The 22,857-nt window shown below is 39.4% G+C and overlaps 2 protein-coding genes across 7 annotated transcripts in view; one reads left to right on the forward strand and one right to left on the reverse strand.

The window, feature by feature from the left end:
* DNAJC1 (DnaJ heat shock protein family (Hsp40) member C1) overlaps window positions 1–17,693 on the forward strand; it is a 155,066-nt gene extending 137,373 nt beyond the window's left edge. Inside the window, exons 10-12 of the mRNA XM_039331612.1 lie at window positions 11,539–11,587; window positions 13,691–14,178; window positions 17,625–17,693. Coding sequence (XP_039187546.1) covers window positions 11,539–11,587; window positions 13,691–14,178; window positions 17,625–17,693 — 606 coding nt within the window. The remainder of the gene's footprint in view (window positions 1–11,538; window positions 11,588–13,690; window positions 14,179–17,624) is intronic.
* A 229-nt stretch (window positions 17,694–17,922) lies between these two features.
* The window catches only part of MLLT10 (MLLT10 histone lysine methyltransferase DOT1L cofactor), a 175,741-nt gene continuing 170,806 nt past the window's right edge, over window positions 17,923–22,857 (reverse strand). For all 6 annotated transcript variants that reach the window (XM_039331606.1, XM_039331605.1, XM_039331608.1 and 3 more), the window contains 2 exons: window positions 22,664–22,855; window positions 17,923–21,083 (listed from right to left, as the gene is read on the reverse strand). In XM_039331606.1, coding sequence (XP_039187540.1) covers window positions 21,039–21,083; window positions 22,664–22,855 — 237 coding nt within the window. In that variant the 3' untranslated portion in view covers window positions 17,923–21,038. The remainder of the gene's footprint in view (window positions 21,084–22,663; window positions 22,856–22,857) is intronic.

Raw genomic sequence — 22,857 nt, forward strand, 5'->3', positions numbered from 1 at the left:
AAATTTATTTGCCACCTACCTTGCCATGAGCTACACATTACTCGATTCAGCAGCATCAGATGAAGGGATCAGAAAGCTTAGATATATTAACTAATCCATCTGCTCAGTTACTCGCCTTTTAAGGCAGTTAATTTTTGTGATTTCAATTGCATGGCCTTGATCTTTTTTGAATTTATCCATAATGTGGATAAATTCAATGTGCAATTTGCCTAAGAGCTCTGAGCTCTTTTGTTTATGACATCTAATAGCTTCTGTACCTAAAGTTCTGATTTCTATATGAAAACAATGTCATTGGTTTAATGCTCCATCTGTGAGTTCAATTTATCTATGTCATATTGAACTCCTAACCAAGGTTTTCTCCATCACCCAATTTGTCATCACATTGAATAACGATGGTAATAGTACGTGCCTTTGTCTCACTTCTGTTTTGATTATGAGGGTACTGGTTTTCTCACTATGTATTTCAGCCTTGCAAAAGATATCATCAGAAAAGACAGCAATGGCTTGGATGATTGTTTAGGTACACTGTTCACCAAACTAATTTTGTGTGTTCTTGTGGACCCTGTCAAAGGCAATTCTAAAATCAATAAATACAGCAGCCATTTTTTCCATAGTGTGTATACTCTTTAAATATTTGCTTGTCAGTGAAAATCTGATCATGGCCTGATCTAAAATCACATTGCTTTTCCTGGGTATGGGATTTTTGCATTGACTATAATCATGCTTTAAAAACATGCAGAGACCTTTCTGATTCTGTGATAGTTTTCACATTATACCTTATCATTATTTTTAAACACAGGAACAACAACAGCAGGTTCCAGTTAAGCAGGACCTGTTTTTTTCCATAATATTGAGGATAACTTGGGAATATAATTGACTGCTACAATTATCTTGCCTTAAGCACCTCCACCTTATCTTGGTTAGGATCTGCAACTTTGCCATTTTTAAATTGTTTGATCACTGCAATTTCTGGTTTCTTTGGTTGCCAGTTGCCAGTTTCCTTGATTGACATTGATAGTTTCCAGGATACGGGTGGTTAGTTTACCCCTAGCTCCCCTCCCCCTCCCCCGAAAAGTCAGGCTTGCAAGTGAAAAAAGATAACTTAGAGAATATTCTGTTCATATCCTTGGAGTCCATTGGGCAGAAAGACTGCCAGGTAATATAACATGATAATGCCCACTCACAATCAAAAACTTTGGCCATGAAGAGTCAGGTTTCTGGCAAATGTAAGCAACAAAATTATGTGAAGATTGGTCATAGTGACCTGACAGGAAATCTTGTATTGACATTTCTCTTTTCCCATAATTTCAGCCATGTTTTCTTTTAAAATGTAGATATTATTATAAATTTTATTGCCTTAATTATATTTTTGAAATGTGCTAAAAGCATTAATTATGAAAAGTGGCTTTTAGTCTCTTCTTGATGTGCCATATTAAGCAGGGTTACTTAAATATTGGCCTAAAATTGTTTATACAACAATTTTATGGAGAGAAGCAACAGCAGCTTTAATCTGCTTGAGCCCCAACTTTGCCATTTCTATGTGACTGTAAGAACTGCTATATTGTAAACAACTTAGTTTTGTTTTGACCCCAAACAAGCAAAGATTTTTTAAAACCAATCAGAATAATGGAACCTTATTTTTATTTGTAGGTGAAAAGGTAATGCAACCTTTATTACATTACTTTTCTGGTTAGATTGGTTCCCCCCCCCCTTCATTCAGTAGTCTTTAATGAGGGTTCCTGCCACCTTATCTAGTTAGCTGAACTGGTATTCCATGTCTATCTCCACACATCTGTGATTTGACCCATTTCCCCCCTTGTTGAATTTGGAGCTCTCATTCCTTCCTTTTATTATTTGAAGAAATAATTGAACAAGCTCCCTTCATACACACACACAGGGAAGGGTGAACTCCCCTGGGTTCAATTAATCAATAATCACTCCTTCCAGATTTTTGATAGGACAAGTTCTATTTTTTTCCAAGACTTCAATCTTGATTTGTAGTGCTGGAATATGCATTGATGCTATTTGAAATATATATTCTCATGGCTGCCTAGAGTTGGCATTGGAACTCACTGCAAATGGGTCCATCATCTTCTGACCTTTTTAGTGCATGGTTGGAGAACCAAAAATTATTCCATATTATTCTGGGATATTAATTTTAGATATTTTTTAAGTAAGGTAAGGTCAGCATAAAATGTATTCAGATAGGTAAGTTTGTCAGAGAAGCCATAGGGAGAAAACTTAGTCATACGGGTTGCTTTCAAGCAATCCGTGTGCATCTCTTTTCAGGGCTGGGCCGGGCCATGGCCTGTTTGGAACCGGGCTGTGCGAACAGTGGGCTAACTTGCACTAGCAATGAGCTGACATGCATGCACACACGCATGCAGTTCAATTTGCACAAGTCAAGCTGCGGATGCATGCTCATGTGGCCTGGTTCTTCTCTCCCCCTCCAGCCGGGCCACCAGGTCACAAAAGTTGGGGACCACAATTCTAGTCCATAGAAGCATATGGCTTTTGCTGAATTAATGTCTACTAGCATTCCTAATAATATAGAATTAGGGGACAATGGAATTGGTACTCCAGCTGCTGATAACATTCTTCAGATCATTTGTGTGTAGTCCACATCATCATCATCATCATCATAATGTTGGAAGGGACCTTGGAGGTCATCTAGCCCAACCCCCTGCTCAGGCAGGAAACCCTATTCCATTTCAGACAAATGGCTGTCCAGTCTCCTCTTAAAAACTTCCAGTGTTGGAGCATTCACTACTTCTGGAGGCAAGTTGTTCCACTGGTTAATTGTTCTAACTTTCAGGAAGTTTCTCCTTAGTTCTAGGTTGGTTCTCTCCTTGATTAGTTTCCATCCGTTGCTTCTTGTCCTGCCTTCAGGTGCTTTGGAGAATAGCTTGACTCCCTCTTCTTTTGGCAGCCCCTGAGATATTGGAACACTGTTATCATGTCCCCCCTTGTCCTTCTCTTCATTAAACTAGACATATCCAATCCCGGCAACCGTTCTTTATATGTTTTATCCTCCAGTCCCCTAACCATCTTTGTTGCTCTTCTCTGTACTCTTTCTAGAATCTCAACATCTTTTTTACATCGTGGTGACCAAAACTGGATGCAGTATTCCAAGTGTGGCCTTACCAAGGCATTGTAAAGTGGTATTAACACTTCACATGATCTTGATTCTATCCTTCTGTTAATGCAACATAAACATGATATAAATTTCTTGCTTTTACATGTGCTTTGAAAAATAATGTTTGACATTGTTGAAAGAAACTAATAATTCTTTATCTTCTACCAGCAATGTACATGGAGAGTTCATAGTGTAGAGATCTTGGTAATTTGAGGTAGCATATAGGTCAGAGTTTTAACTTTCCTACCCCTGCTGTTTTGGTATATTTGCAAAGACAGATAGTTGTGATTCATCTTTGGGAGGATGTTTTGCAGGAAAGTTGAGATTTAGATAATGGTGATTTTGATATTTTTATTTGTTCATTACATTTATTATCTGCTCTTCTATGACATACAAGATATTGTTGTATCTCTTCCAAATTTTATCCTTTAAAAATAAGTTAAGTGAAAAGAAAAGGGGCGTTGTCTTACCTGAACGCCTTTTCTCAGCATGATGATGTAGAATCCACCGTTGGGTAATCTCAGCCTTCCTGCTCAGAAGATACTAAGTCAGAACTTTAGCCACGCCTCCCTCTGGGAGTGTCCTCCAGTTTTTGACGAGGCGAAGCATCCATGACGAAGTCTGATATAATAGCTCCAATTAACATGACACCTGCCTAGACTGCCTTAAGGGAGGGTGTGGATTTTATATCATCATGCTGAGAAAAGGCTCCTTCTCCAGCATGATGAATGTAGGATCCACCAGTGGGACATACCAAAGCCTCTTCATGTCCCTACGGGGAGGGAAAGTCTAGGCTTGTGTGTCCTGAGAAGAAACTACTTGCTGCAGAACTCTCCTACCAAACGAGGCATCTGCCGCAGCAAACCTATCAATCTTGTAGTGTTTCACAAAGGAAGAAGGGGAGGACCAGGTCGCTGCCCTACAAATTTCCTCGAGTGATGCCTGGGTGGACCAGGCCGCAGACGCAGCTGCACTTTGCATCGAATGAGCGGTGATATGCGTAGGAACCGGAAGTGACTGAGAAAGGTAGGCCCGAGCAATGCATACCCTGATCCATCTACCAATGGTCGAAGAGGATACCTTCTGACCCATGGCAGAGGGCTGAAAGGACACGAACAAGGCCTTTGATTTATGGAAGGCCGAGGTCCACTTAACGTAATGACACAGAGCTCTGCGCACGTCTAACTTATGCCATTGTCTCTCCAGGCAATGTGACGGATTAGGACAAAAATCTGGAAGAACTAGGTCCTGTGACCTATGAAACCAAGTGTTAACCTTTGGAACAAAGGAAGGGTCCAAACGAAGGACCACCCTATCCTCAAAAAAGGTACACAAGTCACTCCAACTGGCCGATGTGATAGCCACCAAGAATGCTACCTTTAAGGAAAGGAAATGAAGAGAACAAGATCTGAGGGGCTCGAACGGCGGAGAAGTCAGGGCTTGTAGCATCCTAGGTAAGTCCCAAGAGGGATAACGATGGACCACAGGTGGTCTGGCGTTAACCGCTCCTTTCAGAAAGGCACTCACAGCTGGATGATGTGATAAAGGGACCAGGTTGTCACAGGTAACGACCGTTTGCAAGGCCGCAACCTGTCTGCGGATGGTATTAGGTGAGAGCCCTTTATTCATACCTTCCAAAAGATACCCCAATATGTTAGGAATGGTGACTGATAATGGCCTGAGCTGCTGTTTAGTGCACCACATGCAGAAGATCTTCCACATGGCGTCATAAATCCGATTAGTCGAGGGGCGTCTTGAGGCTTGGATCATCGAGATCACCCCGGACGAATAGGATTGCCTAGCTAAACTTTCCCGCTCAAATGCCAGGCAGCCAACTGGAGCCACTGTAGATCTGGATGTTGAAGATTCCCTTGGCTGAGAGCCACTCGGTCCGGGGGAATCCTCCACGGTGGCGAGAGAGATAGATCTACAAGGTCTGTAAACCACGGACGCCTTGGCCAATGTGGAGCAATTAATATTATCCCCGCCTGAATCAGTTTGCGAATGGTTGCCTGCAACAACGGGAGGGGAGGAAAGGCATAGAGTAGGCCTCTTGGCCACTTGCACCGGAGGCTGTCCGTTCCCTCCGCCCCCCTTGTCGGAAACCTGGAGAAGAACCTGGGAAGTTAGGCATTCATTGGAGAGGCAAAGAGATCCAGATGCGGATGGTCAAACCTGTCCGAGATTTCCCTGAACGGTGCCGGGTCCAGTCGCCACTCTGAGTGGTCTACTGTGACCCTGCTCAGGGAATCTGTTTGCCGATTTGCTTTCCCCGATATGTGTTCCGCCCTGATGGAACCCAGAGTGGACTCCAAGGCCTCCTGCGTGAGTGACCAGGACCAGGTCCCTCCCTGTTTGTTGATATGAGCCTTGGCTGCCACATTGTCTGTCAGGATCAGGACGTGTTGTCCCACCACTAGGGAGGAAAACCGGTGGAGAGCTAAGTGTATGGCTCTGAGTTTGAGCCAATTTAGGTTGTGGACTAGATCCGATCAGGACCACTGTGTCTGTAGTCAAGGTGAGCCTGAGAGGCTCCTTGAAAATGGTCCCCTTGGACATTGCGGATGAAGCCCACCATAGGAGAGACAGCAGAGTGTGATGAGGAACCCTGACCTTCCAGGTAGACGAACTGAGGTTCCGCTTCTGGAAGGGAAGGAGGAACCATTGAAGGTTTGTGGAGTGAAGTCTGGCCCACGGAACGATCCCCATGCTGGACCAAAGGCACTGTTCTCTCTCTCCAAACCTGGTGCACGAGCTTTCGGATGCTGATCTGACGCTCCTGAGAAAGATAAACCTTGCAAAGATCCGAATCTATAATCGCCCCTAGATGAAGGAGGCGCTTTGTGGGGATCGTGTGGCTCTTTTTGAAGTTCACGGAGAACCCGTGAAACTGAAGGGTATGTATCGTGATTTCCAGGTCTCACAGAGCCGACTGGAAGGAACTGGACTGTACTAAAATATCGTCCAGGTAGCATTGCACACGCACTGGCATCATCCTGAGGTGGGCCTCCAATACTGCCAAAACTTTTGTGAAGACCCTTGGAGCTGAAGAGAGACCAAAGGGAAGGGCCCCGTATTGGTAATGCCGGCGCATGTAACAAAACCGAAGGAACCTGCGATGGTCCGGAAGTATCGGAATGTGTAAGTATGCCTCTGTCAGGTCTATGGAGGAGAGAAAGTCCCCTTTCCTGATGCTGGCCAGAATGGACTTTAAGGACTGCATCTTGAACCTTCTGTAGGTCAAGAAGTGATTTAGACCTTTTAAGTCCAGTATCATCCTCCATCCCCCTGAGGCTTTGGGAACCACAAACAGGATGGAGTAAAACCCCTCTCCTTCCTGTTCCTGTGGTATGGGCTCTATTGCCTTGATTTCTACCAAATGAGAGATGGCCGTGGCTACTAATTTTGTCTTGGTTGTGTTTGTGATACTGGGCACTGGATGAAACGATCTGGAGGAGGTGAATAAAACTCTAGACTGAGCCCATGTTTTATGGTATCTCTGACCCATAAACGTCGCTGAACAGTGCCAAGCGACCCCCTATGGAAGAGTCCTCCTTGGCGTCACTTGGACCGCCTATAGGGATGGCCCCCAGAGCCCCTGAAGGGACACTTAGACTGGAACTGGCCCTTGGCTGCAATGTTCTGGCGGTCCTGTTGGCGATCCTGCCTGGGGGAAAAAGATCGTGAGCCTCTGGGCCAATACCAGGACTGTCCAGTCCGAAAGGGCTGCCTCCACTCCCAGGAACCACTGGGATGGAAGGCCTGCCTACGAAACTCCTGCTGGGGCTGCCTATCCGACCTTTTGGATGGGTGTGCCAGGACCTTACGGTTGTCCTTGCCCTCAATTATATGTGGTTCGAGGATTGAACCGAATAGGTTTGTACCATTGTACTTGGACGTCGACAGACGCCACTTTGACTTTAAGTCAGTACACCACTACTTCAGCCACAGAAGTCTGCAAGAAGCGACAGTAGTTGCAATGGATCTTACAGAATACCTGGCCAAATGAAGAGAAGCATCTGCCATGTACTCTGATGCTGCCACTAGTTTCCCTAGTGTCTGATGTGTCCTAACCTGATCAGGGGGAACGAGTGCCTGAAGTTCGCAGAGCGACATGATTGATGCTCTTGTGAAAAAGGAAGATGAAGTCGCAGCCCTGATCACCCAAGCCGAGGATTGGTGAGCTCGACGAAGAGAGAACTCAAACTTCTTGTCCTCTGCCTTCAGGGCCTCAGCCATATCCCCTGGAATAGCAGAGGTGAAAAACAAAGAAGTTAAAGGAGTGTCCACAGAAGGCACGTCTAAGAGAGAAGCGAATGAGGAAGAAACATTGAACAGTTTCTTCTCTGTACTATTGGGAGAAGGCAAAGTAGCCAGAGATGACCACTGTTTCTCCACCGTAGTACGAAAGACATGCGGACAAGGAATCTGTTTCCCCTCCACAAACCTCTGTTAATGCAACATAAACATGATATAAATTTCTTGCTTTTCCATGTGCTTTGAAAAATAATGTTTGACATTGTTGAAAGAAACTAATAATTCTATATCTTGTACCAGCGATGTACATGGAGAGTTCATAGTGTAGAGATCTTGGTAATTTGAGGTAGCATATAGGTCAGAGTTTTAACTTTACTACCCCTGCTGTTTTGGTATATTTGCAGAGACAGATAGTTGTGATTCATCTTTGGGAGGATGTTTTGCAGGAAAGTTGAGATTTAGATAATGGTGATTTTGATGTTTTTATTTGTTCATTACATTTATTATCTGCTCTCCTATGACATACAAGATAATGTTGTATCTCTTCCAAATTTTATCCTTTAAAAAGAAGTTAAGTGAAAAGAAAATGATTGGCCCAAAATCACTCAATGAGTTTCATAGCTGTCAGAGTTGACTACTATTCTTAACAATTATACCATCAATGTCCTGAGGTTAAAATCCTTTGTATCAGTTTAATATTGTTGCTGCTCTTGTAAGAGCACTGCTTCCTGCCTAAGTGCTCAGTCATGGGGGCCCGCTGTTACACAGTCACATCTTAGATGTGGTGCTGACTTAGCATGTTGTAGTAGCACTGAATATTTTTGTGATGAATCTAGATTTTGGTAGAATGATACATATTTAGTAATGGCTATATAGGGTTTGGGAAACAGATGTCATCATTCAGACATCATTCAATCTAACAGTTAAAATAGTTTGTTATAGTTCTTTAAGGTGCTAGCCTAAAAGTTTGGAAACTGTGATTTCCAGGCCACCCTGGGAGACTGGATGACTTTGGGCCAGTTATGTTCTTTCAGACCAATCCAACTCAAAGGGTTGTTGTGGGAAAAATAAGTGGTATTAGGCTTGATTGCCACTTTGAGTTGACCAAATATATAAAAAAGGTAGCATACTAATAATAATAATACAGGTAGTCCTTTGATTATGATGGAAATCAGGATCAGTATTTCAGTATTACTATGTAATATGATCATAAAGCACGATATCACATGATCACATTGCTTAGTGATAGCAATCCAGAAGTCCCAAATACCATTGTAATCACAATGACTGTCTGGATCATTAAACAGGAAGAGACAGAAATTCCAGGCAAGCAGACAGTGGAGCACAGAGGGTACCTCAGGCAGGCTTAATGGAATACAGTTGGGCAAAAAAGTAGTGGGAGTGATTTCTTGCTGGCTTCCCCATTGATTTTCTTTTGGGGAAGCTAGCAAGGAATGCCTGAAATCACAATCATACAATTGTAATGATGTAATTATGAGCCAGGCACTGAGCACCTGGAACACAATCACATGCTGCAACAGTTGGAACTCTGAGGACTGGTCTTACATACCCCTTGTTCAGCACAATTGTAAATTTGAACAGTCACTGAATGGTTATAACATGAGGATTACCTATAACAAGAACAAAATCAACAAAAATTTAGTGACAAAATCCTGTCTTTATTTTTGTTACTTTTTTCAGTTGGGTAATTTGAAGTATTATTTAAATTGACAATCTTTTTTGTAAAGTGGAATTTCTACAACAAACTGAACTGAAATTTTGAAAGAAGATCAAACAAGGTGGATAGGTATGTTATAATCTTGGGTAATATATGTTGGTGCAAACTAAAATTTTGAGTTCTATGTACAGGATTTTATGCTTGCATCGAAGCCTTTTCCTACTGATGGCAACCCTATTAGTTCTGTTGGTCTCCTAGGCAGTAAAGGTTGTAGGCTCTTCTGGAATAGAATTCTATGAGGCACGCAACTGCTGCTGAAAGTAAAGCTGGATGGAAGTACTCTATGAATATGGAAATGGGTTTTTCGATCCAGGTCATTATTTTCAGAAACTTAAAAAATGTGAAAATAAAATAGACTGGTCTGCAAAAAACATACTTTAATATGGTTATTAACTGCAGGTTTTCTGAAGTGACAGCAAAGACCTCTAAATTTCATCTTCATGAAATAGTATCATTTACCCGCCTGGGAGGAGGTAAACCAATTCTGTAGTCTCTGTTGCCACTAATCTCTTGTATTCAAGTTGCAATAGCAGACGGATGCGGGATTTGCTTTCTGTGTGGAAAAGGTCCAAGTAAGCCATAAAAAAATACGCAGGTGGATAGACAGGAACACATTTTTCTAATTAGCTGGTGCCTGCCACTCTAAGCGAAAGTGGGTGCAGTTATAATAGTGTCCCATGTTTACAGAGGAGCTCAAGAAACCCCTATCTCTCATTGAGTTTGAGAGTTACAGGGAGAAAAACATTACCTGTTAGTTTTTGTGGTTATTTAACATGAGGGGAGGTGTTAACTTTCAAACAGTCCAGGATTTATGTTAAACATACTTAGATGGATTACTATTATGATTTCAGGGAGTTTTTTCTAAGCAAGGGATCCCTCATGAGAGATGGATATATTGATCATATTGAAGAAAAGCAGAGTAACTTAAAGATGCATCTGTCATTTTAAAAAAGCACCCAATGCAGGATATTGCAGCTTGCAAATGATAACTGTTTTCTTTTTTGAAAAGCAAATTTAGAAGCCTGACCTAAAATGTAAGCTTATCTTGAAAATGTAAGCTTATCTTGATTGCGAAAATGTAAGCTTATCTTGAACACATGAGAAGATCTGATGTAGTTTATTGATCTATTGCAAGGAATTATATTTACTTTTTTCCTTCCCTTCCCACCGCATTGCACTAATTTTATTTTCATGACAACCCTCAAAGGCTAAAAAAGAGTGGCTGAAGTTTCATGGCTGAGTGGTTCTTTGAGTTTGGTCTACTTCATAATCCATCAGGCCAAGCCACTAAACCATCTGTTTGTGAGGCTCAAGTTCAATTCTGTAGTCATATGCCAAACTAACCAGACTTTCCCTGCCCAGGCGCTGTGTCTGGGTTTTATAACTATTGCTGAACTCTCTTCAGTGCCAGGAAGTATGAATAGTGATGACTCCAGAACTTCTAATTTAGCAAATGAGCATTTACAAGGCTCTAAGGCGTAAGAAGAGTTCTAAGCTGGAGCAATCTGGTCCTCATATTATATCAGATGCTTGACAATAGTTTTGGACAGTGTAACATTGAATGCTATATTGGAGACAGGAAATGCTTTACAGTTGGAATGGGCATGGGGGAGAACATTCTTGACTCTGTTTTCTAGTAGAGTACCTTACGAATGATGGACAAAAGCTATTTCTTCTATACTGATCTCTGTCTCTCTGCGTATGTATAGAAATATGAAAAACAGTATTTTTCAAACTTGACAATTTAAAGATGTATGGACTTTGACTCTCAGAATTTTCCAGACAGCATGCTGGCTAGAGAGATTCACCAACCAAAAAGTGTATTAGGAATAACCTGTCAGATAATTTATTGAATAATCTGTCAAATAATTTATTGTCTAGAACTGTGGTGTTCTAATTGCTATTGTACGCCAATTCCTATCAACCCCAGCAGACCTGTCTCATGGATATAAAGGCAGTTACAGTCCAGCATCATCCAAAAAACCTCATTTCTGTTGTAGAAACTGTAAGAAATCAGAAACTGGGTAGATTCAAATCTTGATGGCTGCATTTTAAACTTTATGAATAAACAAATCAATTCACAGGAAGGCTATTTAATTCTGGACCAATGACAACACCTTTTTTAAAAAAACTATTGGCGGATTTCATTTTTTTGCTGAAGCACTTCAATTACATTTTGAGTTTTTAGAGTTGTGAGATGCAAATATATGTTTCCTTAATGTAGGATTCAGATTCAATATGTGGTATGTTTGTAATGATATGGGGGAATGAACTTGGGAGACAGGAGAAAGAACTGCAGACTGAAAATAATCAAATAAAAGGCAACTGAGTTCACTGCTGAAACATCTTTTAAGTCCTCTTACCAAAACAATTGAAAATCAAATGACTTCTCTTTCTTTCTAATCAGGTTACAATGAAAGCCAAGCAGATTAAAGATTCAGTTTCAAGTGCTCCAGGTAATGTCTAATGTGCCTACATTATATATCTCACGATGATTAAAGAAAATATATTTATTTGCCTTTAAAGATCAGTAGCTAAACTTGTTTTTTTTCTCTCTTCATTCCTTATGAATTTTCAGTTGCATGCCTCCCCTCCTTTGGATTGTATATTAATCTGTAGGTGTAACTTTGCTGAAATGCAAATTTAGGATGCTATAATCCACAGGCTATATTGTGGCTCTTAAAGATTGGGCCAGATTTTGATGGCCAAATGGCCAACAGTTTGGTAGCTCCATAAGTAAAAGCTCATTTAGAAATAAGCATAGAGATGGAACTAGTTTGCCTCTTAGATGCTGCCTTCTGTTATCTGTTCTAGCAACAATGTGCTACACGAAAACAACCTGAAATCTCCACTTTTTGTGGCAGTTTTGTCCTCGAAGGATGGATTAAAAAAATTAAGAATGAGAATAGGGCAGGATATTTTGAAAGGCAAACTGTTCCCATTCCTACTCTGAAACTATCACAGTTCCAAAAAATCCACTTCCAAATAGGGACTTTTTAGGAAGATTATGGAGGTAAGGGTAGGGATGGGATATTCTCCCAAATAACTCTTATTCCCATTCTTACCCTCAAAACAGCATTTAAAAATGATCCCCAAATTCTCTTGAGTGCTCTATGCAATCCTCCAAAACAGAGTTGCAACACATAATCCCTCAATTGTTTCTATTTCTATGGCTATCTATATCTATATACTATAGATATACTGAAGAACATGTTTTCAGCTAATAACTTAATCCAGTGTTCTTTGAAAAATAAAATATTTCTTGGCATTCTGCCCACCTATTTTGCTGTAAACTAGGAAGAATTGCCTTCCCAAATCTGGAATAACTGGAGTTGAACTTTCCTAATCAGGAGTTTTAGGAACTAGGAACCACAGAATCTAGTCTTTTGTTGATGCAGTCTTGAATGTTCATAGGTCTCAACTAATGGCAGAATAGATAAGTAAAAACATGCATTTCATTTTATAGTGTTTTATAGCCACTGAAGCTTCCTTGTCTTCGTTATCAAGATTAGGAATTATTCACAGCAGTAAATAAATTAACATAGTTGGAGAGAAAGAAATCAAGAGATTCTTCTATATCTGGAAAATGATTCTTTTTCTGATGTGATGGTACATTTGGCCTTTGACTGGAGTGCCAGATAATCCTCCCAAATCTGATGAATTGAGGATCAAACTTTTATTTTTGTTTCAGTTACATTTAAAATGAATTATAGGCAATAACTGCTTGCCTCTTAAGTATTTAATATTTTTCATTCTATCATTTTTAATAATTCATTTTTTAAAAATACAGCTTTTAGGAGGTTGTAGAATTCTCCTCTACAGTCATGGGATAGTGGCAATCTCCAGAGCTTCTGAGTCCTACTTAAAAGATTGTAGAGGCCAGAGAGTAAATATCCATATTGGCTAGAGTAGTGGTGGACAAAAGGTGGTCCTAGGTATTACTAAGCCATTACTAAGCATACTGTTTCTTTTGAAAAGAAGTAACAGGCAAAAAAAGGAGCTTCTATGCATGTATGCCTTCATTAAGTGGATAATGTGAAACTCTGCCTCAAATTGTCAGCAGTGTAAAGAAAACAAAAATATGTGACATCTGTTCCAGAGATCCAAAAGATGAATTAAAATAACTAAGGGTACCATTGATTAAACACCGTGGCAGTGCATTATTCTTCCATTTCAATGGGAGCACTGCAGTTCATTCATTTCAGTGTATCAGTGCATAGAGGAGTGTATGTTAACAAAAGAGCCAGAATATAACGGAAGACCTCTTAACATCATACCTAATTGATGCTATTTCTGGACTGTTTAAACTAAGTGTGACTACCATGGAAACATACAAGTAAAAATGAAAGCCTGATTTATTAGCTTGAATCAGACTTATCTGGATTTAAGTCTGGATTTAATCTATTATGTTTTTCAAGTCTGATTTTTGAATACAGGTGTCAGATATTTCCAAGGCTGGTTCATGAAGCATACTTTAATCAAAAATCTGTTTGGAATGTTGGTTCTCCCCATCTTCTCCCTTATTATCTGTTAATCTGATATCTGCTATTTTTCAATAGGTACTATTAAATTTTCAGAGTTGAAAACTTTGGCCCAAAGCTCAAAACCCAACAAGGCCAGTATTAACTTACCTGATCTTATAATAACTCAACGGGATAAAGAAGAAGATGACCAGGAGGAAACAACAAAGTACAATTATGATCCAGAAACAATAAATAAGATCACAACAGATGAACAAGAGACTGGGTTAAATGAAGCCCGACATCGGAGGCGGAAAACAATACCAAAGGCTGCTGAAACAATATTCCCAGGGACAAAAGAGACAACAGAGGACAAGTGTAGAGGGAAGCGCCAGAAGGACTTTGACACTGCAGAACAAGAGGAATATAGCGATGATGAGGCCAGAAAAAAAGAGAAGTGTCGCAGTTCAGATGACTTGTGGACTCAGAATCAACAAAAGCTTCTAGAGCTGGCTTTGCAACAGTATCCAAAGGGAACGCTGGAACGTTGGGATAAAATTGCCAAATGTGTTCCAGGAAAAAGCAAGGTGAAGTTTTTGGAGTTGGGTAATTTTTTGTTAATTTTTCTTGTAAATTTAGTTTTAGAAAATTAACACTCTTAAATTTAATGCAATTGACAGAGTATTTTTAAAGGTAATGATAAACAAGGTTTTTGCCTGTACTTATGACAAACAATAGTCTGCCTCGTGTTTTCTATCACCTGTTTCTCTGAAAAAATAATAGAAGCAATTCAACCGTATTGACTTAATGGGCAGAAAACAATTATATCGTGTTTAGAACACCAAATAAATGTTGCATAGTCTTATATATAGGATACCGGTAAGGCCATGAAATCATAATGCTGGAAAATATTGATTGTATTCCTAGTCTGTCATGTAATATGTTCCAGCAAAGTTTTAAAGGATCAGTGTTGCACAAGAGGTTTCAAATGTATAAACAGCCTTCTTGATTATATCAAAAGGTCTATCTGAGGGAGGAGAGCATATTCTTCAGTTTTCAAGCAGATGATGTTGTCTCTTTTTCTCTTCCCCCCAAACTTGCTGATAATTTAATGTTTTTAATTATGAAAGCGTGATGGATGAGGAAGGTGATAGAGGGACTAGAGCAAAAAGACCAGTCCAAACAACCAATGGAATTTTTTTTTTTTTAAAAAAAAAAGCAAAGTAGGGAAGGTACATGGCTGTAAATATAAATTAAATCCTGTAGCAAGAAGGTGAGTGTCTTGAGGTAAGCAATCCTAACAAAATAATTTCAAAGGTTTTGTAGAGTCTCATGCATGGTGAAGGATGGAAAATTGAAGAATAAGTAAAAACCTTTGCCAGGTTTTATGTTATTCAGGAGGGTAGTCTAACATTGGTGGCTGTACCACAATTAGCCAGTAAGCAGTTGTTGCCAAATGTGTTAAAGCCAGGTGACAGTTAGGAACTGATTAGTTACATCCTTGCATGTCGCATTGTCCTGGATATATGAAAGATAATGTTGGAAAGGATATGGCTTGAAAGGGGGATTGAAATGGTACCTCTGTCTTGGCTATCAAGCTGAATATTTTCTAGTGAGAGATACAGTACATTATATTTAGCTATATTAGAAGTATTTGCTTCTGTTAGAGGTACACAAAGCAGATGGAACTTTATGCTCTGCTGTAGTAGAACTGTAACTGTTACAAGCAAAAAGCTGTTTACTGCTTGGTCAGGCTTGTGAATTTTGAAAATATTTTAATTGTATATTCTGGGCAGCAGTAGATATGCATTGGAAAATTTTGGAAAAAAATGTTTCTATATGCAGTGAGCAATGACTTATAGCCATCAATGCCTGCTGGAAAAATGGGCTTAGAATTTCTGAGGTGCTACAGAAGTTCCAATATCTTGATCTGATGCTTGTAAACTAGGAGGGAGTGGATGGATTAAGCACATGCTTGCTGAATCCCAGCAACACATTCATTGTTAATGCAAAACCCTTATGGATCGATGGACTTTTCAGCTGTTGACTTTAATGGCAGTGCTCTAGAAAAAGCAGGTATGCAATGTAATGTCCTGTTCTCCAGAGCACTAGGGGAATTTTTGGCTCGGTCCCACTAGTCTCCCAATTGTAACTTTACTTAGTTATAGAAATACTGGCAATGAATCAGGCTCTTATTAACCCAGTTGACTTCAGCAATTCATTTTTATATTGGAAAGCCTTTGAAGACAACCTGAGTCTGGAGCTGCCATGGTTTCAACAGGTTTAATAACAGATTAGTCTATTCCAGCGGTTCTCAACCTATGGGTCGCAACCCCATTTGGGGTCGATCGACCATTTTTCGGGGGTCGCCAAAGGCGGCGATCCGCCATTTTCTCCCCTCCGGGGGCGCCGCCGCGCATGCACACCGCGCATGGGGGGCGGCACGCCTCCGGGGGCACCGCCGTGCATGGGGGCGGCACCGCGCATGCGCATAACGTTTGTGTGACGGGGGTCGCCGTCACACAAACGTTGAGAACCGCTGGTCTATTCTGAGGGCAGCATTGATTGCTCATTCCAAGCCTAATTCTAGATGGTGGGAAATCTGTATAAAATCCCTATGTGATCTTCCCCTTTCCAATCTTTGGAGCTGTCTGATCCATATGGAATCTGCCAACTCGACTTGAACTAGCCAGGGATGCTGCAGATACTGGCCCACAAAAGATTGAGTGCATAGCTTATAAGGCAGCCTTCTCATTACCAATGTTCTCATATGGAATACTTTGCCTTGCAAAGTCAGGCTCCCACTCTTGGGACATTTAGAAATGAATGCAAAATTATTTGCAGGGTCTTTGGAATGGCAACTCTTCAGTAGCTCAGTAGTGGAGGAAGATACACTTCTGTTTGTAACTTTATTAGAATTTTTTAATATTGGAAGCTGCCTAGTGTTCAGTGAATGTAGATATTCCTCAAGATATAGTTGTAATGGAGTGTCCATTATGGCTTCTTGTTGTGATGGCCGTTAAATGGTGTCTCACTTGATCCTCCCACTCCGAGACTCTCCGTTCTCCGCTTCCTGCCCCTTGGATCTCCACAGGCCTCTCCCCAGGCCCATCAGGTCTCCCCAAGCCTTAGGCCTGATTCCCACCCTACTATGCCAAACACCCTCCTCTTCACTTTGATGAGCTCCAAAGCCTTCAAGAGTGCTGGAATAGATTGCTTCCTTGCATGGCCATGTGGCGTGATTCCAGAAGTGGCTGCAATATTTAGAATACCAGAATGCAATTTGGCCACTGGAAATATGGGTTCTGCTTCCAGAATGGTGCCATATGGCCATGGACAAACCACTGTTTTGCTGCCTTAACGTGGTTTGCACAGCTCTGCAGCTTTCTGTAACTTTCAGAAACTTTCCACAGTACTGTGCACTTCAATAAGACAGCAAAATGGAACAATTTATCTCATGTGCCATTTTGTTCCCACCAAGTGGACAGAAGCAAAATGCTGGCCACTTCCAGGTTGCCACCATGTGGCCCAGAGAGGAGCACACCAAGCAGCCAAGGGACAAAGCAATTTGTTTCAACACTATGGAAGAGGTTTCAGAACTCTTCAAAAAGTGAGGAGTGTAAGGACTTCTTGGGTAGGGTGGAAATCAAAGGCCAACGGGGAGCAGTTGAGGGAAGAAATGTTTACAGGGATCCAGTGTAGGCAGGGAGCACTGCAGCATCCCTGCAGTTAGTCGCAAAGGTGAATGAAGGTGGGGACACTTCAGCAACTATAACATCAGGCAAAACATAAGTAGCTTTCGGGGGGGGGGGGCACCATAACTTCAAACAGCTGTTAGGTGACTGATTGTTACTTGAGGATTAGCTGTATACGTAACATACAAATTGTGGTAATAATAGATGCTACTTAATTTCCCCCCATAAATTCAGAAAATGTTTTCCCTTTCTCTCCTGCCTGGTGTAAATTGTCTATAATGCTTTTAAAAAAATGAATATTACAAATTAATACTCTATTTTTTCTTCTTTTTCTACAGGAAGAATGTATGACTAGATATAAGCTGTTGGTTGAGCTTATACAAAAGAAAAAAATGGTCAAAAGCTGAATATTTTGAAGAACCTTATTCATCAAAATGAGATACATTAAACATCATATGCAGTGACTTGTATTTTTGTATCTCTGTTTTTCAATATGTCATGTGCCTTAGTAAAAATCTGTAAATTTTACACCTTCAATTTGAAATATGTGTTAATAGAATCAATGTATTTTTGTACAGGAGGGATTTTTGTCACTATAAGTAGTACTATAAGAAATTATGTCATTTGGAATACATATTGGAACAACTGAGCAAATATTTTTTAATATAAAGTCATATTGCAGGATGGGAAACATTGCATCTTTTAAGAATCTTACATTTCAGTTTTCATTAATAACCACTCATTTCCTAAGAATATTACATTTTCTGTTTCATTATCATATAACATTGGCATTACATTCACCCTATTCCAATGGAACATGCAGAGGTAGGGAAGTGAAAAATTTTGTCAATTCTGAAATAGACACTCCATAAAAGTTCCATTTCTGGATCAACTAATTTTGTATATCCCGGTGCATGGTGGTGCAGTGGTTAGAATGCAGGCTAACTCTGCTCACATTGCCGGGAGTTTGATTCCTTCGTTCCTGACCAGTTCAAGATTGACTCAGCCTTCCATCTTTCCAAGGTTGGTAAAATGAGGACCCCGATTGTTGGGGGAAATATGCTGACTCTGTAAACTGCTTAGAGAATGCTGTAAAGCACTGTGAAGCGGTATATAAGTCTAAGTTTATGGAGAACCAACAAATGGGAACTGAATTTCTATTTTCATTCTATTTGCCTTCACTTCACTGTGGATCCTACTAATACTTCTCTTCAGACCATACTGTTCAATATAGCAAATTGTAATGTATTTATTGCCTTGCATTATAACAGTTGGTCCTTAAATTAATCCTGGACTGCAGCAACTTCCCCATAACTGACCTTGCTCCTGGAAACCTGTAAATCAGTTTCAGATGGGCAACGTTGCCCATTTTTCTTTATACATATAGCATAGCTAGACAGCATTAACAACTAAAAAATAACTTCCTTAACTTAAAAAAATCACAACAGTTGGAAACCTCAAACAAAAGGATGATCAGTCCTACTAATCAGTAAATTCATCAAAAGTGGACTTATTATTTTTTTTTTACTATGGCAGGTATATTAGTCCAAAATATAATCTATTAGATGTCAGACTATGTGGGGCATTTCAGGCATTCCTACACTCTATATATAGAAGCAGCCACAACTTAAAATATATATTCCAGTTGTGAAATATGAGTAGGAAAAATATTTGGATTTGTAGTCCAAGTTCTGTCTGCCAATGGCAAAGACAAGCCTCCATTCCAAATAAGAATAATTCCACTATACCAGAAGAATCCTCAAGTTTTCAGCCTTGTGGAGAGAATTGGAAAATATGTACAGGATAAAACCGTTGCTTTCAGCCTAAAAAATCTACTCATTTCATACTAATATCATGGTAGGAGGAGGATATCAATCTTTTTTTTTAAAGTGCTAAAATGTGTACCTTATGTTTCTCAAGATTTAAGAAGCCAATTGTGCCCTTTTTCTTTGTGATGATATGGGTTTGTGTGGCAGCACAGTTTTCATTATAACTAAAGTGACCTATACAAAATTCTTCCTATTGGGTGAAAGGATATCAAACATTGTGAAATGACCTTTTTCCTCAAGAAAGGTAACTCTTTCATGTCAAGGCACTTTCTGCTGCAGTAGGAACCGGACTGTCTATTCTGGCTATATGTTTTTGCTAAGAGTATCCACATTAGAATAGGCCTGTTTAAAATCCATTTAAAACACGATGATTTGAATATCTCAGTATGCATTAAAAGCATGCTTATAATAGGACTTGGCTTCCATAGATATGAATATAACATATATTGAACACAGTGACTAATGCTTTCCTCTGATGAAGTCTGTATCATGTATTGCAATTTACAGCCATAAACAATATTAAAATTTATTAACCAAAGCTTTGTACATATCTTTATATAAATTGGCAATTTTACATCTAGGCAAAACATTTATACAAATTATTACAGAATATTAAACAAGTGATTTAAATAAATTAAACCACACTGATTTACTTTAGTAAATTTATCTACAAAAGTGATTTGTGACTTTAAAACTTGCCATTAATATATAAAAATAAATTATTCTTACCTTTCAATTAAATCTACTAGTTAGAAATTTTACAAATCAAAATATCCACATTTTATGAATTCTTCACAATACAAAACAGTCACAAAAACCTATTTACAGAAATGAGGTAAGAACTGTGCAATGTTTAACTGAACAATATTGCAGAAACAATAGATTCTTCCAATTAAGTACACAGTGAAGGTCTAAGTATACTTGAGTATTTTCCACTAATAACTCACACAGACTCAAATTAGTGGTTATTAACTCTAAAATTAAAACTTTCCTGTTTTACTGCATAGTCTTATTATGAAATCAACTCTTCAAAGTGAAATATGTCTTTTTCACCCATTAACATTTCATAACAATGGAAAATCTCCCCCTCCCACCTTTTTTTTTGGTAATTTATTAGTGGAAAGCAACCCAGGTAATGATTTGCCTGAGCTATCAATAGTGACAAACACTTCTAGTAAAGGCAGATCAGCAAGGAAGGCTGCTGGTGCAAAGTTGAATATGCTTGCGGCTTTTTTATTTCATTTTAGTGCATGCCCAGCTGTCTAAAGCCATCCCTAACCCAACAGAGGGAAGCAACAGGCACTTGGGTTACATTAAATATTACCAGAACAGGAGTTACTTTCTCATCTGGTAAAAGTTCTATGACTTTCAACAGATCTGTTTTTCCAGTGATCCTGAAAAATCCATCTCAAAATTAAATATTGTCATTTCTTAAATGTTTTCGTTCTAGCAAAACATTTTAAAAACTAATGACAAAATAAATGACTTAAAACCTGATTCTTTTCTGAAGAAAAAATGGTGCTTCTAAAACTGATGACAAACCACCACGTCATTGACAAAAATTTCATATTTTCTCTGCTTTCTTCAAAGAAGTGATGGAACTAAAGATTTGATTTTTAGCACTGCAGTATCTATAAAGGCTTCTCAATCAGCAACTAAATTCCAATCAACTGACTGAAATTACAGTGCTCTAATCTGAAATCCAAGCTTCCATGCAATTTGATGGAAACAGTTTAGTTTCAGTGCAACACAAAGCAACAAGGTCAAATTGTACAATAAACATCTTCAGGTAGATTCACTTTTCCAGTGTGCAGTTAGCTCATTGATGTGTCTCGTCATACCTGCGGAGAGACTGAGAGTGCAACTCACAGCCAGATGAAGTGCTATCAGCAGGATTTGCAATTTTACATACACTTTCAAGTGTTAATTTTTTTCCGGTGCAAGGGATCCACTTTTATCACTAAGCCTCTGGAGAAAAAAAAAATAACACTGTTTTACAACTGTTAAAATTGCCAGAGTTTTTGTAATAAACAATGTATACATCTAGCCAGAATATATCTGCACAGCAAAGAAATCCTAAAAGACTGAGCTTATTTGGTCCCATATTTGGCAATATACCCATATTGGAAATACTTTCTAAGGCTTAGAAGCAATACTACAACTGATACTTTGAACGGAGGAGTGTTTGGCCTCCAAAGCTGCTGCCAAGGTAAATCTCCATCTGCTAATTGTTCTCCTTTCTGACTGCTTAGCCTCTTTTGCAAGTCCAAATGGGCACAGAAAGCAGCATGTGGTCCTTGCTTTTTGTTCCCTGCTGTTGAGTGAGGGGGAATTTTCTCTGCATTGAGTATCACTCCCTCCTGGGAAGGGAGTGGAGAGGTCACCCCATCTCAAGCTAGAAGCCTCTTATCCTGCTCCTCGATTTAGCCAGCTTCTGCTTTTGCCATACTATACAAAATGGGAAATAATATTGAAAAGGAAGCTCAGGACATATCCTGTTCTGAATAGCCAAGAGAAAAGTTCTACATTCATTTGGCCTATTATTAAAATAGAAAAGCAGCAAATGTGAAACTGATTAGGTTTAGCTGTGAGATAATAGGAAATTCAAAACAAATTAACAAAATTAACAAAAAACTTTTAAAATGTTTAGTTCACCACCACTACTCTGATCCTTAATTCTCACACTTTAAATGGAGTTTGATTAAAATATGGTCCAATAAATACTGTTGGCTGATTAGGGAGTTTAAAAGAAATTACTGGATAGATCTTATTTCAGAACAGTGATTAGTAGCTAAGAAAGGAAAAAAAGAACTGAAGTGCAAGACAACCTTCAAGACATTCTCTTCAATTCAAAATTCCTGGGCATTCATGCATATATGATATGCAATCCTCTTTATTATTTTACTAGATATTCCAGAGGTGGGTCCTATCACTGAAACCGTATTTGGTATCATTAAAATTTTGTAGGCAAATCACACTGAGTGTAATGATAGATTATACAATGGAACAGTAACATGTGGTTTTTTAACTCCACTAGAAGAAAAAGTGGTTCACACCAACCCCTTGCCAGTGGTTAAAACCAGAGAAGTAAATGAACTTTTTTAAAATATAGAATGTTTGTGAATTTTAGCTTTCTGACCAGATTGTAGCTGCTGGGTGAGGTTTAGAAACTTGCTGCTGGTCAAAGCTGTAACTATTAAGTCAGAACAGATCACCTACAATATGACCATAAATGCTCTTTCTACTTTGTGAAGATGGAGGACCTACAATATCCTAGAAGTAAAAAAATACTGAACAATTAGGAATTAATTAGGAACTTGGAAAGTTTTATGCTAATTTGCATTGTAGTGAAGTTAACTTTGTCAGTTATACCAGAGAGAGAGAGAGAGAGAGAGAGAGAACAATTAGAACTACTTGGTTCATTCAGTGACCAGATACCAAAATAGCTGTGATAGTACAAGCCATTTGTTTTGATAATGTCTCCTATAAACATTATCATTTTTTTCTTTTTAAATCTTTTTATTACAAACCCAACTCTATATACTTACAGAAACTTTTGGAGCTGCAATATCCCCAGGAACTGCAAGGAATGGGTTAGTAGCAGTTGTATGAAGCGGAGATGCCTGAGAGACTGCCAGCAAGTTATTAATGGGAATCTGTGTGGCTCCCGAAAGCTGCAGTTGCTGTACTTCAGGTTGATGCTGTTGCACTAGTTGATACAGAAGAGCCTGATGCTGTTCCT

This window comes from Crotalus tigris, unplaced genomic scaffold, assembly GCF_016545835.1.
Source record: "Crotalus tigris isolate CLP2741 ecotype Arizona unplaced genomic scaffold, ASM1654583v1 scf7180000024437.13266115, whole genome shotgun sequence".
NCBI lineage: Eukaryota > Metazoa > Chordata > Lepidosauria > Squamata > Viperidae > Crotalus > Crotalus tigris.